The sequence below is a fragment of the Elephantulus edwardii genome, unplaced genomic scaffold (assembly GCF_000299155.1).
Source record: "Elephantulus edwardii isolate Elephantulus edwardi_28Jun2011 unplaced genomic scaffold, EleEdw1.0 scaffold00340, whole genome shotgun sequence".
NCBI lineage: Eukaryota > Metazoa > Chordata > Mammalia > Macroscelidea > Macroscelididae > Elephantulus > Elephantulus edwardii.
In genome coordinates, this window is record NW_006400090.1 from 1,805,266 (window position 1) to 1,827,277 (window position 22,012).

At 42.7% G+C, this 22,012-nt stretch overlaps 3 protein-coding genes across 4 annotated transcripts; 1 reads left to right on the plus strand and 2 right to left on the minus strand.

Moving 5' to 3' along the window:
- Nucleotides 1-1,333: 1,333 nt before the first annotated feature.
- LOC102865662 (cytochrome c oxidase assembly protein 3 homolog, mitochondrial-like) lies at nucleotides 1,334-2,400 on the minus strand. Its single transcript, XM_006901726.1, has 2 exons — nucleotides 2,187-2,400; nucleotides 1,334-1,440 (listed from the first exon to the last, which is right to left on the minus strand). Exons 1-2 carry the CDS (start codon nucleotides 2,398-2,400, stop codon nucleotides 1,334-1,336), a joined length of 321 nt encoding a protein of 106 aa, XP_006901788.1.
- A 342-nt stretch (nucleotides 2,401-2,742) lies between these two features.
- CNTD1 (cyclin N-terminal domain containing 1) lies at nucleotides 2,743-10,006 on the plus strand. Its single transcript, XM_006901680.1, has 7 exons — nucleotides 2,743-2,911; nucleotides 6,169-6,244; nucleotides 6,490-6,664; nucleotides 7,492-7,654; nucleotides 8,098-8,242; nucleotides 8,894-8,990; nucleotides 9,732-10,006. The coding sequence occupies exons 1-7, from the start codon at nucleotides 2,743-2,745 to the stop codon at nucleotides 9,900-9,902; spliced, it is 996 nt and encodes a 331-aa protein (XP_006901742.1). The 3' UTR covers nucleotides 9,903-10,006.
- A 540-nt stretch (nucleotides 10,007-10,546) lies between these two features.
- Nucleotides 10,547-20,931, minus strand: BECN1 (beclin 1, autophagy related). 2 transcript variants are annotated; one of them, XM_006901681.1, is made up of 11 exons: nucleotides 20,801-20,931; nucleotides 19,272-19,339; nucleotides 17,845-17,903; nucleotides 17,139-17,229; nucleotides 16,887-17,023; nucleotides 16,546-16,740; nucleotides 15,539-15,685; nucleotides 14,141-14,290; nucleotides 12,644-12,704; nucleotides 12,060-12,202; nucleotides 10,547-11,326 (listed from the first exon to the last, which is right to left on the minus strand). In XM_006901681.1, the coding sequence occupies exons 1-11, from the start codon at nucleotides 20,925-20,927 to the stop codon at nucleotides 11,158-11,160; spliced, it is 1,347 nt and encodes a 448-aa protein (XP_006901743.1). In that variant the 5' UTR covers nucleotides 20,928-20,931; the 3' UTR covers nucleotides 10,547-11,157. The 2 variants fall into 2 exon arrangements, with proteins under 2 accessions (XP_006901743.1, XP_006901744.1); XM_006901682.1 differs by lacking the exon at nucleotides 12,060-12,202 and having other exon boundaries at nucleotides 11,300-11,326; nucleotides 20,801-20,927.
- Between the last annotated feature and the right edge of the window lie 1,081 nt (nucleotides 20,932-22,012).

A 22,012-nucleotide genomic window follows, 5' to 3' on the forward strand; every position in this document is an offset into this window, starting at 1 on the left:
CTCCACCGCTTTTTCTTTTTTACCTCCAGTGAATCCAGAGCAGAAGCCAAGTTTCTCCACCACACCAGGGCTTACCATGGAGCTCATGATCACAGAATCTGTTGCTTTTCTGACCCACACTGTTCAGCAAGGAAGACCTCAACACTGAGCGGGTGGAAGAGCAAGGATGTGGGCCCATTCCAGGGGAAGTCAGTCCCGGGGAACTGTTTGCTGTGTATAGTAGGTGGCAATTCTACAGGCTTCAATGCTTATGATGGCCACCTCCCCAGGCAAAGGTCAACCACTAAGCCATGGCACCCAAGCGCTGATGCTTCTAGAGGGTCCACTCCCAATTGGATATTTTCACATAAGCCAATAAAAATGCTGGAAACCAGGGCTTTGAATTGTATCTGTCATGTTAGGCTGGGGATTTCAAGCCTGGTGGGGTAAGTCAGGGGAGACTTGAGACAGGACTTTTAATGGGAGGCAGGTATGGAAGTTGTTGAGTCTTCTAGCTTCCAGCCAGCAGCTCATGAGGAAACTACAAGGTCAACGATCCACTTGGCCAAGCCAAGATCCCCTCTAGGCTCCACCCTAGGCTTGTATAGGCAGGTTCCAGTAGAAGTTAAAAACAAAGAGGGCTGCTCATCCTTCAGCCACCTCCCTCTCTAAGTGTGTGAAAAGCAGTCCAGAGCAAAGGTGAGGTTAAGGGTGTGTTGTTCTTGAGGATGGAGGGCACAGTGACCTTCCTTCCCCCCACAGACATGGTTCAGACTCAAACAGCCTAGTGACTGGTCATGATCTCTCACTTAAATCAGGTGGAACGATCTCACGGAAAAAGTAATTCTAGTTAAACATTTACGGCTCCCTGGGGCCATGCCACTGCCACAGCTTTTACCCAGGAAGCTTTCCAGCCTAAGTGCCATGCGGGTTTCTCAGCCCTACCACATTCACTTGGCTCTGAGAGAGATGACTCAATTTATTATTTTGAACTTGACCCCAGCATTCCCGCTTCAGGCTCCAACATTGCTAGGAAGTACCACCTCCCACCCTTAGAAGAGTCATGCCCATAAGCATGTAGGGGGTAAACTAGTCAGGGATCTTCAGAATAGTCAGGGTTGCACACTCATCAAACAAGGAAACTACAAGAAGGGCTCGGTAACTGCACAGTGAGTTGGGCAAAGTTCCTTTTACTGTGGCGGAATGCCTAAGTCTCTAGATTCCTTGGCTGGAACATGGTACCAGATAAGGTCAACAAAACAGTGAGCAGGCTTCACTTTCTACAGGACTGTAGTGCATCAATCACCATGTGAAGGGGCTCCAGCAGGCTGGCAATGCCGAGGGTCCATGTAGTTCAGGAGCTCGATGCCCTTGCCATGGCTCTGGCTCTGGCAGCTTTGGCCTCGTCCTCTAGTTCATCTAGGAAACGTTCCTGTGACACTGAGTAGAAGGTGTAGCCATCTGGGAGATGAGCTAAGGAAACCATTTGAAAAGGCACAATCCTTTTTCCTAGACTTGTTCCACCACCCTTGCTTGTTACTTTCCCATCCTCCCAAAAATAGTGATTCTGGTCTCTGCCCATTCTTAACCTGTAACCCAACTCCCCTATCTGTAAGAAATCATATTAAAAGAGAATCTTAAGATATGGTAGCGTAGGGGAGCTCTGGTGGCCTAGTGGTAAGGAGCTGCAACTACAATCCCAAAGGCGCATGGTTCGAATCCACCAGATGCTCTGCCGGGGAAGGAGGGACAATCTCCTCCTGTACCAGTCAGATCTGATTTGACGGTACACTCACACAAAAATAATAAAATAAATGAAAAAATTAAAAAAAAGATATGGTAACGTGATAATTACACACCATCTCATCTGATTCACACATATTAGTGCCATTTACCCAAACATGAAACGCTTGGTCCTGTACTGCTCAAATTAAAGGTGGGCAGTTTAGGTTCTACCAACCCCACACATCCCTACTTGCTGTAGTGTACTGTTGAATCGGGAACAACTCTGATGGGTTTTCAGAGTCAGTTAATGGCACGGGAGGAAACTGCGTACCCTTATCCTGCGGAGCAGAAAGTAGATTCGAACCACGTGCATTTAGGACCGTCGCGCAGTTTCTTGCCACTAGGCCACAAGTGCTCCCTATGCAGCTCTAGTCCCCTTCCCCAATTTGCGACCTCCCAGCGTCTACTGTATGATCGGATACAAATAGCAAGCACTAGGGCCCCGATACCCAGGCCTGTCACGATGTTCCGGGTCCGCCGCTGTGGCAGCGTCTTCTGCCACTGGGTGAGACACACCTGGTGCATGAATTGTAGCTGCGCGGGAGTCAATTTTTCCCGAGTGGGGTCGATGCGCTGAGCCACTGGGCCCTTTCCACTCTTCGCATTTAGAGGGTCTCCTGCTCCGGGCGCTGCCATGTTGCCCCTACACGTTTTCGCAGTCCAAAGCCACGGTGCTCCCTGGGAACAGTAGGCGGGCGCCGCAAAGGATCCTGGGTGTTGTAGTCTCTCTTTTTTCCGTTTCAGTCATAGGGGCGGGGCGGGCGAGAGGAGGCTTTGTGATTGGCTGAGCGGCGCACAGCCGTTAGGGCCGTGGAGGGCTCGAACGCGGGAGCAGTGCACGGGACTGAGTTTTCCTCAGAGTTAAGGAAGACAAACACACTTGAAAGGGGACGAGAAATCCCAGGTGTGCTAGAAGACTGGCGAAAAGCTTCAGTGGACCCATCTGTGGGTTCAGGGTGCCTCAAAAGGCCTTTGAAAATGGACGGACCTCAGAGGCCGAGATTAGCCTCCCTCAGTGACTTTCAGTTTGGAGCTGTTGCCACGGAGACCATCGAAGACGTTCTGCTCCACTTGGCACAGCAGAATGAGCAGGCGGTGCAGGAGGCTGCGGGACGGACGGGCAGCTTCAAGGAGACCCGGATCGTGGGTGTGGATGCAGAACGGGGCCGGGATCGTGGGGGCTTCAGCCTGGAGATGCAGAATGCTTTACCCCTATAATTGTCGTGGTTGAAGTGTTTCTAATGAAAACACACACAGCAGCCCCTTACCCTTGGTTTCTTTTAACGTGTTTGGAATATTACTTTCTGACACTGCCCTGAGATAGATTTAGTTCAGTCCTTGTTTTTAAATATGTGCCATTTTGGGGGGGCAGCATTAGGACAAGTAAGCAAATGACCAGGTAAAAAGCATGGTGAGATAATAAAGGGCATGAGAGATGAAGCAAGCTTTTGTAAGGAGGGATCAAAAGAAGTGATGGGATAAGGTAGGGTCGCCAGATGTGGAGTTGACGCTGCCTCATGAAGACTCCATATGTGTCCGAGGAGAAGTGTACTGTGGCATATTCAGTAGCTCTTTTATGAGGGGAGCTGAGTTGCTAGGTCTTTCTTCTGTGGCACTTCTAGGTGAACTCAAACTTTCAACTCAACCTTTCAGTTATCAGTCAAGCATATTAAACCAGTTAATGGCGTCCTCTAGGAATTTTTTGAGGTAGACTTTGAAAGAAGGATTCTATTTGAATTGGTGAAGAAAGAGGAGGGGAGCAACATTTCAACCAAAAAGCCAGCCAACGCTGTAACCAAATCAAAAGTGACAAGTATGAATAAAACTATGACTCTAGGGAAGCTTAGGGCAAAGGTGGGTGCAGTGAATACTGGTTCACTAGCATGTGGAAGACTAGTTGAGGTTAATACCAGAAAAGTAATGTGGGGACATTCTCTGTAGAACTTTGAACACCAAGGGAAGGGATTTATACTTGCTTTTAGTAAGGAAAGCCTCTGAAGGCTTTTGAATAACAGAAGAATATTTTGGCACTGAGGTAAAAGATGGGTTAAAAGAGGAAGTAGGTGGACCAATAGAGTTTCTGTCAGTCTAGGTGATTGAGTAGAGGGAATGACAAGGGAAGATGGGTTAAAAACATTTTGAAAGTATAAAGTTATAGTTCTACAATGAGTGGATTTAAAAAGAAGGGTGAATTGAACAAATTTGTTCTTGAAAAGAATGTTATTTGAATTTTGTAAGTGAACTAGTAGAAAATTAAAAAGGTGAAGACAAATAGGACTAAGCCAATGATTGAGATCTGAGATTGGAGTTACATTGATGTCATTAACAGAAACAACATACAATCATATTTTTTGTTTAAAGAAAACCATGAAGTTGATTTTTGCTTGGAAAGGTAGTTTTGAAGCTACTGAGTTTGAGGTGCTGGCAGAATATTTACCTAGAAGAGGGTTTACCAGGCCATTTAAAAGTTAGGTCAGAAATAGAAATTTGAGACTCATTACCATAATGATTACTGAAACTATGGCAGAGAATATGTTCCTAGAGAGAAGAAGAGAAACAGATCAAGAACACAGTTCCTCAGGAAATATTTTGTGTTGGGGAATTGGAGCAGGAAGAAAATAAAAGAAGCAGTGGGGAGATAGGAGCAGAATCAAGAAATCTTTGGAAGAAGTTTCAAGAATGACAATGATTAGTAGTTTCAAACGCTTCAAGGATATTAAAGGTAATGAGGATTCCAAGACCACCAGGCTATTGAACAATTGGATATAGCTACTCATATTTGCCATAATTTCAGCAAATTTAGAAAAGTAGAAGCCAAAGTGTAGCAAATTAAAGAGTGAATGATGAAGTAGAAGCAGCAGTTGTAAGCATGCTAGGCTTTCAAAAAAAATTAAAAGGGAAGGAGAAGCTGAAGAAGGTAGCACTGAGTATTTGGAAGCAGAGGAAAGAGAGCTGGTAGCAAGGAAGAGGTTTAACACTCCTAGATTCCAACAACCGAAGCTCAATTTTCTCAGCAAATTAAAATGGAAAACAAACATAACCCAAATTATTCATGCCAAAAGCAAACAGCTACAAGTGCAGATAAAGAACAAAAAGAAGCTTGAACTCCTGCAAATGAAAGAGTTGACTAATAATAGACATGTAGAGTATTTTGGGGAATTCTTCCAATTGCACTTGTCTTGGCATTGCTAACAGCACAGTGTTACCTGTGACAACTGGGTTTTGTTATATGCCACACATATGTGTGATGCATGTTGAGTAGACTGTTACTCTTTGGTACTTGATTTTTTTGTACCTCCCTTCACCCTCCAATCCCACTCCAAGAAGGATTTTCACTGAAGATTTGTGGTAATATAGCTATACATAATTTTTTTTCTTAGCTAGTGTGAAAAGTTTTTAAGGCGTGCTGGTGGCCTAATGGGTAAAGAGTTAACACTGCCAAGTCAAAGGCAGGCAGTTCAAATTCACCAGCTGCTCCTTGGTAGAAAGATGGGCAATCTCCTGTGTGATTTACAGTCTCTGGAAACCTGCTAGAGGGTCAGCTATGAGTTTCAACGACAATGAGAGAGTAAGAGAGCAAAGTTTCTAGGTATGCAGGAGCTTACTTTGTTGAGAACTGACATTTGTCCTTGTTTCCACCCTCTGGTGATATTGAAAGCCAAACAGAATTTTATCTAGGGCGGTTCTCTCAAAGAGAAACAGAGGCAGCCTAAAATCTTGCCAAGATATCTTGCCCTTCCTATTTTCCCCAGGGATGTTTTTGATTTCAAGGATGTTTCTTTAAAACAAGGTACTGTGAACAAAAACAAACTTGCTCCTGGGGAAAAGCTCACCCACCACAGATTTACCCAACAAACTCGTGGTGGAGAGATGGTGTCCAGCTGTAAGGTGAATCATGTTTGTAAAGCAATGGGAGTTCTCCAGAGGGTGGTTACTAAACAAACAGTGCCATAAGGAATACTGAAGCTCCAGGAGAGACCTTTCTGTTCCTGCCAACATTCCATTGAGAACACAATATAGGGGTTAGGTTTTTCATCCATCCAAGAATCTCCCTTGGACCTGGGGGGTCCTCAGCATGCTGTAGAGGCCAAGTAGACCAGCTGGTTATGTTTGTATGTAACTCTCCAGTCCTTTTATCAGCTGAGACCCACAGGAAGTCTGTAGGGTCATTGAGGGGACCTGGTAAACCCTTGTCTTTGGCAGTCAGTCAGCCTTCTTTTCATATCTCTGATCTGCCTACTGGCAGCAAAGGGAACTAAGCTCAGTTTTGGTTGTTTCAGTCTCATCTTTCTCACCTCTTGACCCTCTTCCCTTGGCCCCATCACAGCTTTTACACAGTGCCAAGAGTTCAGAGTGGTTTGGGTTGCATCTTGTGAATTGGGCTCTTCTTTCCTGTTTTGGCAGAATTTGTTTTTCTCCTGTCTGAACAATGGTGTCTGGAGAAATCTGTGAGCTACCAGGCTGTAGAAATCCTAGAAAGGTAAAGCCCTGAGCATAAGGCGTTTTAAGCAGTAGCCTTCTGAGTGGCTAATGTTGGCCACATCTTTAGGAAAGTACAAGTTGCCCCTTACCTGGAAACATATGTTTGCCTCTTTTTTACTTGTAAATTAAATTCCTTAACCAGTAATTAATATTAGGATAAAACAGAACAGAGTTTGCAGCACAAACTCCCTTTATAGTTTGTGTGAGTATGGACTGTTTACTCCCCTCTGCTTGCTCTTACAGGTTTATGGTTAAGCAGGCAGAGAGCATTTGCAAGCAAGCCACACTCCAGCTGAGAGGTAATGAGAAGAAGGAGCCTCAGAATTGGAGGTCTCTGAAAGAGCAGCTTTTCAACAAGTATATCCTGCGTCTTGTGTCATGCGTCCAGCTAGCCAGCAAACTTTCCTTCCATTACAAAGTAAGGAGTTGGGGCCTCTCATGGGTGACTAAGTATTAAGAAGTCCATCCACCCAAAGGTGGCTGTGAGAAAATTACTCAGAGGCTAGGCTAGGTGATTTTATTCACGTGGAAATTCCAGAGTGCAATTATGCTTCTTAAGCATGCATCCTAATCACACACACGCGCGTGCACACACACAGTCACACAGAGGCACTTATTAAATAGCCTGAAGTTGTGTTCCCAAAGTATAATTGTTGGACAGATGCCATCATTCATACAGGTCACCTTCCCTCCCCTTAGACTCAAGGACAGTTTACATAAAGTACCCGTATTGCCAAGATACTTATCAGCATTAAAGGCAAAGAATTACCTTTACAAAAAATAAAACAGCTCCACACTACTACCAAATGGTGTACAATATCATATCATCCCTTCAATGTGAGAGTCTTCAATGGTCAGTTGTTAAAACTACATGGTATGTTTACACTTGGTAAAAATATTGTCTGTGCTCTCAATTAATTATCTAATGGGAAAAAGAAGAGACTGCACAGCACCTGAACAGCTTTGGAAAATCAAGGAAGGGCTTTTAAAGAAAATTACTTCTTTAAGCAGGAGTTGGATAAATTGTTAAGAAAGAGGAAAGGGAATGCAATGAAAGAAAGAATAAGGTATAGCAAACCCAAGTAGAGGCTGGGAGGAGAGTAAGGCGGATTTGGTAAACTACAAATTCCATATAAGTAGAGTGGAAGGGGAAATTGCTGAAAGAGAAAACTGAAGATGGGTTGGTTTATGGGGGCTATGTACACTATGCCAAGAAATATGACCTTTTTTGTTTTTCTTTCTTAGATAATCAACAATATTACAGTACTGAATTTCCTCCAGTCTCTAGGTTATCAATACACTAAAGAAGAACTACTGGAGTCAGAGCTTGATGTTTTGAAGTCCTTAAACTTCCAAATCAATCTGCCCACTCCCCTGGCGTATGTGGAGATTCTTCTAGAAGTTTTAGGTACTTTTATTAAGTATAACAGGGGATATAGCTTGGAATCTTCCATTTATGGCAACTAAACATGTGCCCAAGGGCTTGGTGGCAGTGGGCAGAATTGCAGGAACCTCTCTAGTACATCTGGGTGACTGAGGAAGGTATACCTTTATGTCAGGGAAAGAGGTTGAGGTCTTAGCTGGTGTTTTCTACTTCAAATAACTATACACTTCCTTGTAGGATTCATTTTGTAGAGAGGCATAGGCTAAGTGGAGGAAAAGCAAATATAATTTAATTGTATATATGTTTCCTTTTGTCCTTTAAAACTGGACTCCAGCCAAACAGGTTTCTTTTAGTTGAACATAGCAACCAGGAAATAAATTAACAGCTCAACAGCTTTATGTTACAACTGTGGTTAAGATCAGTGAAGACACACTTAATACTCCTTACAATTCCCATACTCCATCTAGGATACAATGGCTGCTTGGTTCCGGCTGCACAGTTGTATGCAACTTGCCTGACCCTGCTTGATCTCGTCTATCTACAGCATGAACCCATATATGAGAGTTTGTTGAGGACTTCAATTGAGAATTCCACACCCAGTCAGCTGCAAAGGTAAGGCACATCCTCTAGGGCGGGCTCCTTCCACAAACAGGGAGCAGTGCTTAAGAACTTGGGGGATAGAATTAACCAAGTAAACCATCCAGCTCACATAGAGAGCTTGCACAGGTTACCTGGTTCATTAATTTTCAATGTGTTACTTAAGCGTAAATAAGTGAGCCCAATCAACAAAACCCTAACTTTTAAAAATTGACTTTAGCTAATTAACATATTCTTTCCTAGTTTTTCCTTTGTCTTTATAGCTGCTTAAGATTTGCCATCACCAGAGTGCTTTTATAACCATTTAAGAAGGAAAAAGAACTACCCTAAAATCAACTAGTCACAGGGTCGCAACTTGGACAAAAGTGTTTGATTACTGTAAAGTCAGATTGTTAAAAAGTCTCACAATTACATTTGTTAACAAGACAGATGCATTAACAAAAGGTCTGTAAACAATTCAGACCTGAGGCTCATGTTTTAATCCCAGTTGAATTGAAGGAGGGCAGGGGTGGGGTCAGTTAGCTATTACTTGACCATTTCCTTCCATGTCTAAAAAATTCCAAGATCAGAAGCATAAACAATACTTAGTTGAAGTTCCATGACCCTAGAACTTAGAAGATCAAGTCTCATTCTAGCTCTAAAATGAATGTGGTTTTAATTACTCAGGGAAAAGTTTATTTCAGTGAAGGAAGACTTCATGCTCTTGGCAGCAGGAATCATTGCAGCAAGTGCTTTCATCCAAAACCATGAGTATTGGAGCCAGGTACGCATCACTGAGTAGGACCAGTCTGGTAAGAATTTAATAGACAGCATTCCCCCATCAATCAAACAAAAGACAAGCTACAAAAATTGCCAAACTATAGGATGAGGATGAATAAGCAGGATTTGGGACAGGGAAATTAGGGCAGAACTGAAAAACTGTCTCTAGTTATCCTCCTATGAAATTGGAAATGGGGCCCAAGTTCGGCTTATTTGTTGCCCCTTATGATGATGACCCACTAGTATGTTATAGTCCATTGCACGTTGTTGTGTTGTGTGCCATCACAGACCCACAGATGACCCTCCAGTGATCTTCAGAGGCAATAAATTACACAGGAGGAGATTGCCCATCTTTCTTCTGTGAGGCAACTGGTGGATTCAAACTGCATGCCTGTGGGATTACAGTGCAGCTTCTAGATCTTGCCAAATAGAGATAATGTCAAGACCCAGAGACCCTTCTCACAATTTCATAAAACTTAGGAGAGGGAAATGTCTAACATATTGTTTTCCATCCTGCTTCAACTATCAGCACAAAGGTATTCTACTTCAACTATCAGCACAAAGGTATTCTAATGTCATTTAGCCCCTGGCAAGTATTAGAATCTGGATTTAATCTTTCCCAAGATTTCAGAGAAACTCAATTTTTACATTTGGCTTGAGAGAGTTTCCAAAGTAAAGTATGTGTGTGCACACTGTAAATCATGTTGAAATTATTTACCAAGAAGAAATCTGTCTTTTTCTGAAGGTTGTGGGACATTTGCAGAGCATCACTGGCATGGCCTTGGAGAGCATTGCCGAGTTCTCTTATGTAATCCTAACTCACAGCGTGGGAGCCAATACTCCAGGGCGACAGCAGACTGCTCCTCCCCACCTGGCAGCCAGAGCTCTGACGGCTGTTGCTGCCTCCAACACATGAGGCAGGCTGAGTCCGCCAAATATAAACAACCGTCTATCACTGTAGCCCTCTCTCCCCCCGTTTACTTTCATTACTTGGGGACAAAAGTTAGTATTTTCTGAACTATATTTTGTGTTCTAGTTTTAAGTTTATTTTTTTCCTTATCAGCGACAGGGCCAACATGGACAGACATGTATTTTGGGTTTTATTAGAAAATGTCACAGTGTTGGGAGAAGGTACAGTGTTAGTGAAACTGGTTAATTTTTGTCTTTTAAGGTACTCAGGGTTTTTCTCTTTAACTGTTAAAGAGAACACTGAGTTGACAAATATTGCATTATATTTAGTTTTATAACAGTAATAAAAGCGAGAACATTGGCTATGGAGATTAGTATTAACCAAGGGCTTAAAAACCAAACCATCTGGATGGCCTTGGCTGAGCTTCAAGGAGGTAGACTTTATTTCCATCTACAGTTAACACCTCTGTTCTGCTATCAAGACTGACAAAGATAGGGCTGCTTCTACAGCTTTTTTCACTACTACTTAAAAACAAAGCAAAACAAAACTAAGCATGTTTCAAAATAATCAAATAGATGTACTTGAACTCAATTCTCCCAGAATACAAAGTCCTTTTTTTTAAATTAAGACTCAAACAACATACCTCTTTGCAGTTATCAGACTGTAGCAAATATTTTATTATAAACAATTAAATCTTTCCATAATGCTCAAACAGTATCAAACACCATATCTCTAACAGAGAAGAGTAGGCATTCAGTGCTACAACCAAGTGAAGTATTACATTTCAAGCTTATGATCACATCACATAGTGACCAGGCGAAGCTTCTATGTCATTTTCCCACGTTATCCAACTCTGTCACATCTCACTCATCTCAATGGAGACAAAGGTTTCTACTACATATTTTAAATGCAGGAAGTTGAGACAGAGAAAATCCAGTGGAAACACATCTATCTCAATTCAACTCTTAGTTTAAAAAACAAACTTAAATTAGTTGTTTTGAGGGAAGGGATCAAAAGAAGGTATGAGTTTAAGAGTCAAACTATAACAAGGGCTGGTAGCAATATAGATACAGTTTGTTGTAGCTCTCAAAACTACGTCACATGATATTTCAAAATAAAGTGGCTTTTGTGTTATTTTTTTTTTTTGGTATTGTAAACATGTGCTGTTCAATATTACCTAAATTTAAACATTTTATTGCAAAGAAAACAAAATGTAAAGCCTTTAAGGCAAACACCATCCAATAAAAAACCCCAAATGAAGTCATTTGTTATAAAACTGTGAAGATACCCAAGCAAGACCCCACTTAAGATTCGTCAACATGAACTTGAGAGCTTTTGTCCACTGCTCTTCAGAGTTAAACTGGGTTTTGATGGAATAGGAGCCACCGCTGCCGCCTGTGTCTTCAATCTTGCCTTTCTCCACATCCATCCTGCAGGACACAGCAGAGCTCATTAGTAACTGAGATCTGAGTTAAGTCAGCTCAGGCAAATGGGCAGGGACTTGATCATGGGACCATTCACGTCATTTTATCTATTAAAGAACTCTTGGCGAGGAACTGTGGTGTATTTTGGATTTGCTTGAAAGCCAAAAGTCAAGAAGGCTGTCACAAGAGCTTCATTGTCATGATGGAGTACAGGGACAGGACACACACTCAAACAGACGAGAAGCCAGGAGCAAAAGGTGAGAGAGGGTTACAGTAGTCCTCACTGTTTTCCTAGGCATCCCTGAACTCATGGGGAGAGAAGGGAGACAGAAGAAAGGAAAAGCTTTGTCTGGGGTGACAGAAGCAGCCAGTCTTACTCCTTGAACTAAGGTTTCCATCTGTCACTAGGCTCATACGAGAATTGACCAAATAAGCATTCTTGTAAATTTCCAAGAGTTTTGGGGAAAACCTTCCTGAACCAGAGAGGAACAGGTTTGAGCTTTGTAGCAAAAAAATAAATAAATCAATCCCCAAACTGTCTTAGACCACACTCTTTCTCTTTGGGGAGCAGATCATCACATTCTGTCTTGCTGGTCTCTGCCCGTCAGTTTCATGTGATTCTTACACTGTTTTTTGCTTTCAGTTCAGTACCATCTATTCTGTCTTTTTGCTTTCATTCTTAGTATTTTCTCATGTTCAGTTTGGCTCTACTATAGGTTTACTCAACTTTGGAAAATACCTGTAAGGAAGACAAAAACGGGTCTCGCCTTTCTCAACCTCTTCTTTGAACTGCTGCACACAGTCAAGGAAAGCCACCATGGCATGATCAAACTTGTTGTCCCAGAAAAAGCGCAATCCCCCAGAACAGTATAACGGCAGCTCCTGCTCAGGAAGAGAAAAGTGACTATGGATAGGACATCAAGGCCCGCCACCAGAGACTGGCCCTCATTCTAGCAAGTCACGTTCATCTGTATTCTACTGGGGCTGGACTTTATTTCCCATAACCTTGAGCAACTCCAATAACCTTGAGCAAGTAACAAAGTACTTAAGACTATCTTCATGACTGTGGAGATGCACAAAGTATCAACCTCACAGTGATTCCTTCCCCATGCTAGCACACATCCTCCTGGGCTCTGTCCAGATAATTTTTCAACAGGCTGTAACAACAGTTTTTTTCTAGAGGCCCCAAACAGTCTAACTTACTAAAGACACTGGCTCTCTGAGAGAGACTCCTCTAAGAAATAAAATGCCAGAATATAAATTAAACCACACATTTCATTAGAAGATATGAGAACTCTAAAGTGATAAACAGATTGTATGTACCTTAGATTTGTCAGTCAGAGACTCCAGATATGAATGGTTTCCATAGGGAACAAGTCGATACCTAAAAAGAAACACAGAAATGGTTATGCAAGACTTCTCCTGAGGTGATTATTGGAAAGTTTAACTCAGTGAACTTTAACTTCAATCTTCATCCTACCGAGGGGCCCATGTTATTCCTACCCCTTTTCCCTACCTCGTTATATGCTCAATATTTTAAGAGATTTTCTTTCACTAACAACTGACATTTATTATGGGTTTATTATTATTACTGTTAAGGCCTGGAACCTTTCAAGGACAAATATATATTTGGTATAAATTCAAAAAAGTGAAAACAGCATGAGGAATACTCAAGTTCTGAAAAGTCAAAATTGAGACCCACTTCTAAACAACATGCCTCCAAAAACTCTATGATCTCTGATAAATGACCATAGTTATAGAAAGGCTTCAGGTCTTTTGTTCAATAGGGTCACTATGAGTCGTGCTAGACTTGAAGGCAATCAACAACAACAACAACTAAGGATGACAGGAGAAGAATTGATGCCTTCAAGTTGTGATGCTGGAGAGGAGTCTTGAACCATGGACCATCAAGAAAACAAGCCTGTCTTGAAGAGGATGAAACCAAGTCTCCCCTTGGAGGCTAGAATTTTGAGTCCGTGTCTCACATACTTTGGGCACATGGCTAGGAGAGATTAGTCCTTGGAGAAGCACATCATGCTCAAAAGGGTCGAGGGACAGCACAGGAGAGAAAGACCCTGGATGAGATATAGTATCTGGGACAATGGGGGTTTGTGTGTTGGAATTAGTGAGACTAGATCAGGACAAAGGAGGGTTCAGAGATGCTGTACACAGGGTTGCTATAGGTTGGAGGCTACTCAATGGCACATAACAACATACTATGTTGGTTGTTTTTTTTAATTTAAGCCTCTGCTTAGAGTCAGTAAGACCTTGGGGAGAGCCTTTGTATTTAAAAGTTGGTTATTAAATTTTGGAGGAACATTCTTATAAGTGGTATAGACTCTTCTGTCAATATGTTGTACTAAGGTAACCTGGGGTTGCTGTGATGCTGAACCTTGTGCCACTGGGGTGTCAAATGCCATGGTGGACAGTGTTTGGTGGAGATCCCAGTTTAAGACAGGTTTGGGAGCAGAAATGACATACACTTCTTAAACAACATGCCTCTGGAAACTCTTAAGAACTTTGATAAACGATGATAGTTATAAAAAGACTTCAGGTCTTTGTTCATAGGGTCGCTATGAGTCATGCTCAACTCAAAAAGGCAATCAACAACAACAACTATGTTCATACAAATCACTGATTGCTCTACCTGTACAGACAGCTCTGTGGTGAGGGGAAAGCCACAAAGCAGAGTCTCCATCCACTGGGAACTCCCAACCTGTGGGGAGCAGGGGCTCTTGCCGTAGTGGAAAGTAAGATCAGCCTAGAGATAAAATTGTACCAAAGACACATCATACCTCAGGAAAGAATGACATTTCCTACCTCTGAAATTTCAGACCCATCTTATTGGCTAGAGCATGGAGCAGCAACACCGTCTGGCCCCAGGCAGCATTAATCTCATTCCACTCCACAGGAACACTGGGCAGGCGACCCAATCTGAAGTTATTGATCGTGCCAAACTGTCCACTGTGCCTACAGAGGAAGGAAGAGAACAGCAGAGAATACGGAGAGAATTTATCACTTAGCAATTTCCATTTCTCAGCTAAAATATAACATAAACCTCTCAACCAAAATATAAACCTTTCCCCAGATTCGTGTATCTCTGCTCCACTTTAAACACACATCCAAATCATCTTTCCGCTTATTGCTCGGATGTCAAACCAGAAACCTATGTGTTGTCCTTGAATCCTTTCTCTGTCAATTCTCTCCCTCCAAAATCCAAACTTTGTTGCTTCGACCTCATAATCTCTTACACCTGCCCACTTCTCTCCAGTTGTAATTGCCCATCTTTTCCAGTTTAGATTTATACTAACAAGTCTGTTTTACCAACAGTACTATTCCGACCCCCAAGCCATTTCCTACCCTGCAGGTAAAACTATTTTTCACAAATACAAACATAATGATGTCATCTCCCTGCCCAAAATGCTTCAATGGCTCCCACTGCTTAATGGATGAAGTCCAACTCCCTTAACGAGGCCTACAAGATCCTTCAGGAACTGGGGACTCTCCAATTTCATATCCTGTCCCTCTCCCTTTTGCACTCAATCTCTAGTCACAATAAGCTTCTTTCAGTTCTCTGAATTCACCACTCCCTCTTTCCTGTTTCTTTGCACATGATGTTCTCTCTGCTGGGAACAAGCCCCTCCATCAGAAACAACTTCAGGTTTCATCTTAAACATCAGCCTCCTCTGGTGCAAACTTCCCATGAAGCCTACTAAAATTGGGTAAAATTATCTCATGTATTCCCACAGCACCCTGAGTTTACTATTATTCTACGGTATTACAATTGCCTATTATCTATCCGCCTGACAAAATTACAACTAGAAGGTAGACTACGTAGCGTTTGATTGCCCTGTTGGTATTTAGCAATTCTGCTACATAGCAGAAGCTCATCAGATAACAGCTGAGAGGCACAGTCAATGAATTACTACATGAATGATCCTGGAAACGAAAATTCAGCACCAGCCACAAGCCCATGCTTTTACGTAGCTGGTGGTTCAGACTGTTCCCTTTCCTTGGAAGGGGAGATACCACCAAATTCTAGAATTCTAATCTCCTGACTATGCTTCTCCACCATAAGTAATGAAAGAAATCTACACAGGTAGAGATGACATTCATTCTCTATTATGTGGGCAAGTGGGCACTCTGGCTTCGAGGTCACAGCTAATAATAACCAGATATGCAGTGTCTCCCATATGCTGCTCACCCAGCCCTCATTACCAGATGTGGAAGGTTGCATTAAAGACGTTGGTTTTCTTCAGCTTGTCCAGCTGCATCTGGGCATAACGCATCTGGTTTTCTACACTCTTCAGTTCATCATCTAGCTCCAGCTGTTGTCTCTTAAATTCACTGTATTCCCTTAGGTATCTGAAGCAGGCAAGGTGGCCACAGAAGACTGTTAGTTTTGGGGCTAACATTTCCCTTTCACCACCCCTTAGAATGACTTACTCTAGTGAGATAGTTACACCTAGCTACAACATCTTTTTTTACTTGTCATAGATTTTAAATCAGAGGAACTAATAGGCCATATTTTTTGTGCTTGAGAGAAACAAAAATGTCTCGAATTTCAAGCGTCCATATACAAAAAAGGTAGAGGAAAACAGGACTTCCCAAAGTTGGAACAAAGCACTTCATATATTTCTGATCTTTTCCAAAAGTGGGGAGAGAGGGCCAAGAGTGGCTTCTATAAACTGGCTACAACAGAGATTCTGTGCCTCTTCTCCTGTACACTGTCTTTTAAGTAGTTAGCATACACCATTCCAAAAATGTCTGAAAAGAAACTGACTTTTTTTCCTGTCCTTTACTTTCCCAATTTCAGTTAGTACCGACTGAGAGATGACTACTCCCCAAGACAAAGAGCTCTCTCCGGTCCACACTACAAATGAAATTTTGATCTGAGTGGCTAAATCCTCATCTTTCCAGATGTGGATGCTGGGTTCTGGAGCTGACTTACCAGATGAGCCCAGTTCCCTACAGGACAGACTCTCGATTCCAGCCCTAGTTTGTTTTGTGTGTTTTTCATAGTCCTAGTTTCTTTAATCTGTGAAATCAATGCTTTTTTTCTCTTAATCATCCTGACTATTCATCTATAACCCTCCCGTAAGCCTCAAGAAGCAGAGCCTAGCAGTATGCTGCTGACTGTAGCTTACAAGCTAATCAGGCATATTCAGCTGGAAGTCATTTCCTCTCCTGTAGCCTCAGAGAAGTAGACAACTGTGGTCACTCACTGAGCTTCCTCTTGATCCAGTCTCTCTGCCTCAGCCTGGACCTTCTCAAGATTATCTGCCACTATCTTGCGGTTCTTTTCCACATCTTCCAACTCCTGGATGAGTCTTTCCTCCTCCAATGCCAGTTCCTTTAGCTCCATCTGTAGCTGTTCACTGTCATCCTCATTCATTTGCTCTAAGAGCTCCAAACAGCACCTGCCGGAGACATGGGTAGATTATACTTAGCAGAGAGAACGTGTTGTTCTGTTTGCCTGAGGAAAAAACTTCTGAGGAAAAGCCAAGAGTGGTAACAGCTCTTTGCCCTAGATCTGTTCCTGGGCCCCAGATCTTTTGGCACTCACTTGTAGTTCTGACACTCGTTTTCAGTGACGTTGAGCTGGGTGTCCAGCTGGTCTAATAGAGTATCTGTGCATTCTTCACACAGTGGGTGATCCACATCAGTCTGGCCTGACATGATGTCAAAAAGATCTCCAGTGACCTGAGAGGATGGGAGAAAAGAGCTGGGGCCTTTATAGTATCTGTCCAACCACCCTCTCCTAGCCCCCTCCTAGCCACCACGCCCACTCCCTGAACATGGAAACAGGGTGCCTTGCCTTCAGTCTTCGGCTGAGGTTCTCCATGGTGCCGCCATCAGATGCCTCCCCGATCAGAGTGAAGCTGTTGGCACTTTCTGTTGACATCATCCTGTAGACAGCCCCCCGCCCACGGGCCACATGAGGTAGCAGAGAGGCCTCCTCCACCTACTGAGGTGCCAGTGGCAGAGACTCTCATGCACCAGCTGAAGGGCCTTGAGGCACATTCCCATTTCTAACCTAACTGACCTCCCATGAGTGTCTCTCTCCCAAGGGAAGGCCGTGCTGGTCTTCTCCAGGGACACACAACACAAAGCCTGGCCTGGACCGGTTAAGGGAAAGGGGGCATCAAAAACTGGTATGTGTGAGTATGTATATAACAGAAAAGGAAGGAAAATCACTTCTTAATATTACACCTCTCACCACATTTACATCCATCAATGAGAATAGGGGAACATTTCACAACACTGATATTTTAAAATTCAAGAGTCTTCTCTTTTACTAATCAATCACTCCCTGTTCCTGCTTACTATGTGAATGGCTACAGGATAGTATCAATTCTGGAGGGTGACAGGTCAGGTACAGGACAGTATATCTGTTCTGGAGGAGTCAAAATGATAAGTAATAAATAATTCATTGCCATCACCTGGCTTCAGGTCTCAACCCTTGGGTTCAACTAAAATTCTACTGGCCTTTGACAAGGAACAGGGGGCTAAGGAGTAGGCACCTGGCTGGGGGGATGAATCTGCGAGAGACACCATCCTGGCGAGTTTCAATAAACGGCTCCTAAGAAAGAAATGAGTGTTGGCAGTTTAGAAACAGAGTCTACTTACCCAGAACTATTCAGTTTGCCCTTGACAACCACAAGACTTGACAAACCAGACACTTTAGAAAGGTTTTGTGTAGTTAAGCCTTGGATAAAGGCAATAAGATCAGTGGACACACAAACCTTAAGCTTGATTTTTTGTTTTAGAACAGCATTTCTTAACTATGTTATACTTTATTATGGTTATTTTTATGTTTTTTAACACTTACCAGTCAAGGATTGAAGAAATAATGTCCTAAATCACAGCACAAGGAAAAAGTAGTATCAGACTACATTAAGTTTGCCACAGTATAGAGCTAAGTGGGTAGCTCATGTTTGTAGTCTAAATCCTAGGACACCTACCTCTGGCACTAAGTAATTATCACTGACATGCTCACATGATCACTTTATATATAGTTTAAAAATGACATGTTTCCTTCTACTGACAATCCTTTCTGAAGAGGTCAATCATGTCATTCAATGTCCAAACAAAGATGCTTCGAGAGTAACAGAAACCCAAGAATTCTCTGGAAGACCTGGACTATCACGACTCATCATTCTGCTTCAAATAAAGAACTCTCTGCTCACATTTTTAAGAGTTCTGAAAGTACAATGGCTAAACACTCAAATGTTAACTGAAAGGTCAGGGACCTAAACCACCAGTTGCTCTGTAAGAGAAAAATAAATTCTGCTTTTCTAAAGATTTAAGAGAGCTCTACTTTGTACTATATGGTGTTATGATCAAATCAACATCAGTAGGTCTGACTCATATTTTTTGATTCTTCAGTCAGTAAACCTGTGGTGTCAGGTCTACTGCTGCACCTCTGATAGTCTACAAATGACCTAATCATGTCAAATATTTCAGAACACATTCCTACTGAGTCAGAACTGAGAGCTGACCCTGCAGTGAGTTTTCAGTGGCTTTAAATTGCACTGGAGGATGCTCATCTTTCTCCTGATGAAGCACTACCACCTTTGGCCTGGCAGCACGACTCCCTACCGACTGGGCTGCCAGAGCTCCCTTCTTGTTCACCAGAGATCCGACAGTCTAGGGGGTTCAAAAGAACCAAATACCCAGAAGAAGCTAATTATTTTTTTAAATTTATTTTTATTTTATTATTTTTTGTGAGTGTACCATCAAATCAGATCTCACTGGTACAGGAGGAGACTGCCCCTCCTTCTCTAGCAGAGCATCTGGTGGATCTGAACAGAGTACCTCTGGGATTACAGTGCAGCTTCTTGCCCCTAGGCCACCAGAGCTCCCTAAGAAGCTCAATTTGTAGTCCCAGGTTTTCATACCAAATACCACCTACAGTATTTATTGAGTAAGAAGGCAGCACTTCTATTACCTCTCCTGAGTTAGCTTCTTCCTCCTGGGTCTCTCCTGGTTTCACCTGGGCTGTGGCAAGTAATGGAGCTAAGGACAAGGAGAATATCAAGTCATGAAACAGCCTTATCAAACAGGGGGCTTTTAGGATAGTACAGGAAACGAAGCTGCAATATTCTCATCCTCACTATCAACTTTTTAAGAGTACCATTAAGACAGGTGAGGAGTACACCTCAGTGCTCTCAGGTCGGAAATGACCCTCCAGCAGTTTTTGAGAGGCTTTAAACTGTATGAAAGGAGACAGCCCATTTTCCTTCTGTGGAGCTGCTGATGGATTCCAACTGCTAGAGAAGCACCATCTTTGGGTTAACTGCTCCAACTCGCTATACACTACACTACCAGAGGTCCCCGAGTAGGAATAAAAGTCTGGTAATCTACTTCAGAACTGTCATTGTTGTCAGGTATGGTCAAGTGGCTTATGATTCAAAGCAACTCTATGAACAGAGTTGAAGTTTGCCCTATCCTATGCAATCCTTCTATCATCTCTGATACACTTGAATTAGATAATAAACACTCCTATCGATTACAAGTTATCTGATACAAGGGTGGAAAATGAGGCCGTTTGCTTGGAAGGCACTCGAAACACAACAGTCACAACAGTGGATTCAGGCACACTCAGGATTGTGAAGATGGTGCAGGGCTGGGTAATCTTTTTTCTTCTGTACATGGAGTTACCATGAATTGGACTTGGGGTGATAGTAACAGCAACAATTTGTCAAACATATGCCTAGATATGTGCTTTGTGTTTTTTTTTTAAATTTTATTTTATTTATTTAATTTTTTTTTAGATATGTGCTTTGTGACAAAACTGATCATCACAACCAATTTATGAAGTAGGTTTAAATTCCATTTTACAGAGAAACTAAAGCTTAAGTATGAAATAACTTGCAAAAAGTCACACTCAGCTGTAAAAAACAGCCGGAATTTAAATCCAAGCAGGCTTACTCTAAATGCATGAATTTAAACTTTTTTTTTTAGTTTAAATTTCTTTCTCAGGTAAGAAGGGTCTCTCTACAAGACCCTTGGCCTCACTCCACTTCATTTCCTGGGATCAGACATTTATAGATTTGGGACACTGCCCTTTCACTTAACAGTTTTTGGTCTTTGGAAAAGTCACATAACATCTATGAATTTCAAGTCATCTGTAAAATTATTACGATGACGGCATTACTCGTGGGGTTGTTGCAGGACTAAATGAAATAATGCATGCAACCCATCCGTACGTGGTAAACCATAAATACTGTTTAATACCATATACCTATTCCTTTACTTTGAAACAGGAGAAAAAGAGGAGCCTTTCTCTGCTACACAAAACCCTTAGCAGCTTTATTTCATAATGTGAACACTAGGGAGCCAGAGAAATGAAGTCATTCCTGGGTTCCCGTGGCAGCTCTGAGGCAGACGACAAACATAGCCACCAAAAGGCTTCTATCTCCAAAGCTGCCCCCTCTTCATGATCTAGATCAAACTAATTCCAAGAGTCTCACTGACCTGTGAGCTCCTGGATGGTGACACGGTCCAGGATCTTGAAACTTGTGTCCAGTTTCAGAGGCTGGCTGCAGCGCTGGCACACGAAGCTTACCTGCATCGTGCTGCTGGACGTCTTAGACCCCTCCATCCCTGTGGGGGTGGGGAGGTGTTAGGGGAAAGCGATGCCCGTGAACCCGAAGGCCTCGGCTTCCACCTAGGGAGTTGTGAAAGGGAAAAAATCTCCCCCCCCTCCGTGCCCTCCAGAAGCGGCACATTAGGTGGACCTGCTTCCGGGGCAGCCCAGCTAAAGGCAGGTTAGAGCTGGGGTCAAAGGGGGAACACAAAAGGGACCGTCATAGCTCTCTCCTAAATCCTCGGCTCAGCCCCTGACGTCCTTCACCTCGAGGCCTCAGAGCCCGCCACCTCGGTACGGTCTACCGCGGAGGCACCGTAACTCCAGGTCTTCCCAGGAATAATGCCTCCAGAATCGCCATCGCCCAGACTTTAGCTACTTCCCGGTACGCTAGCGGAGGACTTCCGCCCGGGGCAGGACGTTACGTCAGGAAGCTGCACGCACGCCGAGTCTGGTCCACAGGCACACGGGCCGATAGCGGCCCCCAAGGGCTGACCTGGGGAAGTGCAGCTGGCATCGTTCCGCCCCCAGAATTGTGGCGCAAAGGTTCCGAGGGGAACAAGAGGGGACCAGGCTGCGAGGATGAGGGTCCACTACTCTGTAATTCAATGGCCTTTCTCAAGATTCGTCATTCCAGAGTAGATCTACTTTAACTACCTCTAGTAGAGTTTCCTCTTAGGAGAGCTGGACATTTTCACTGAGAGTAAAATGACATAAGCTATATGTCTTTTATTAACAGTTCAGTTCTTAAATAGGAAATATTGAACACGCCTAGATATTTGTATATCTTATAAAATTTATAACTAAAGTTATAATTAAAGCATTTTCAGACCATGGAACAGAAAGAATAGATTAGAAAACATACCAAGAACATAGAGGAAATAAATTCTATATGTGATAAAGGTTATATTTATTGGGGAAATGAAGACAGTGGTGAACTGATTCTTTTTTTTTTTTTTTAAGCTTTTAAGAATTTATTTCCCTGTCATGGAATATAACAAAAAAGGACATTTAACCAGCTTTACCATTTAATTCTTTCTTTTTTTTCCCCTATAATTATATTTTATTAATTTTCATAAACATTTACAGAGATTTTGGGC

Excerpts from the sequence above, each read along its gene's own strand:
- BECN1 (XM_006901681.1), bottom strand. The coding sequence starts at position 20,927 with ATGGAGGGGTCTAAGACGTCCAGCAGCACGATGCAGGTAAGCTTCGTG. Across the intron at positions 17,904-19,271 it reads AAGAAGCTAACTCAGGAGAG|GAGCCGTTTATTGAAACTCG; the intron begins GTAATAGAAGTG and ends TTTCTTTCTTAG. Across the intron at positions 14,291-15,538 it reads AATGCAACCTTCCACATCTG|GCACAGTGGACAGTTTGGCA; the intron begins GTAATGAGGGCT and ends CTTCCTCTGTAG.
- LOC102865662 (XM_006901726.1), bottom strand. The coding sequence starts at position 2,400 with ATGGCAGCGCCCGGAGCAGGAGACCCTCTAAATGCGAAGAGTGGAAAG. Across the intron at positions 1,441-2,186 it reads GGCCCTAGTGCTTGCTATTT|ATGGCTACACCTTCTACTCA; the intron begins GTATCCGATCAT and ends CTCATCTCCCAG.
- CNTD1 (XM_006901680.1), top strand. The coding sequence starts at position 2,743 with ATGGACGGACCTCAGAGGCCGAGATTAGCCTCCCTCAGTGACTTTCAG. Across the intron at positions 2,912-6,168 it reads CAAGGAGACCCGGATCGTGG|AATTTGTTTTTCTCCTGTCT; the intron begins GTGTGGATGCAG and ends CTGTTTTGGCAG. Across the intron at positions 8,243-8,893 it reads ACACCCAGTCAGCTGCAAAG|GGAAAAGTTTATTTCAGTGA; the intron begins GTAAGGCACATC and ends TTAATTACTCAG.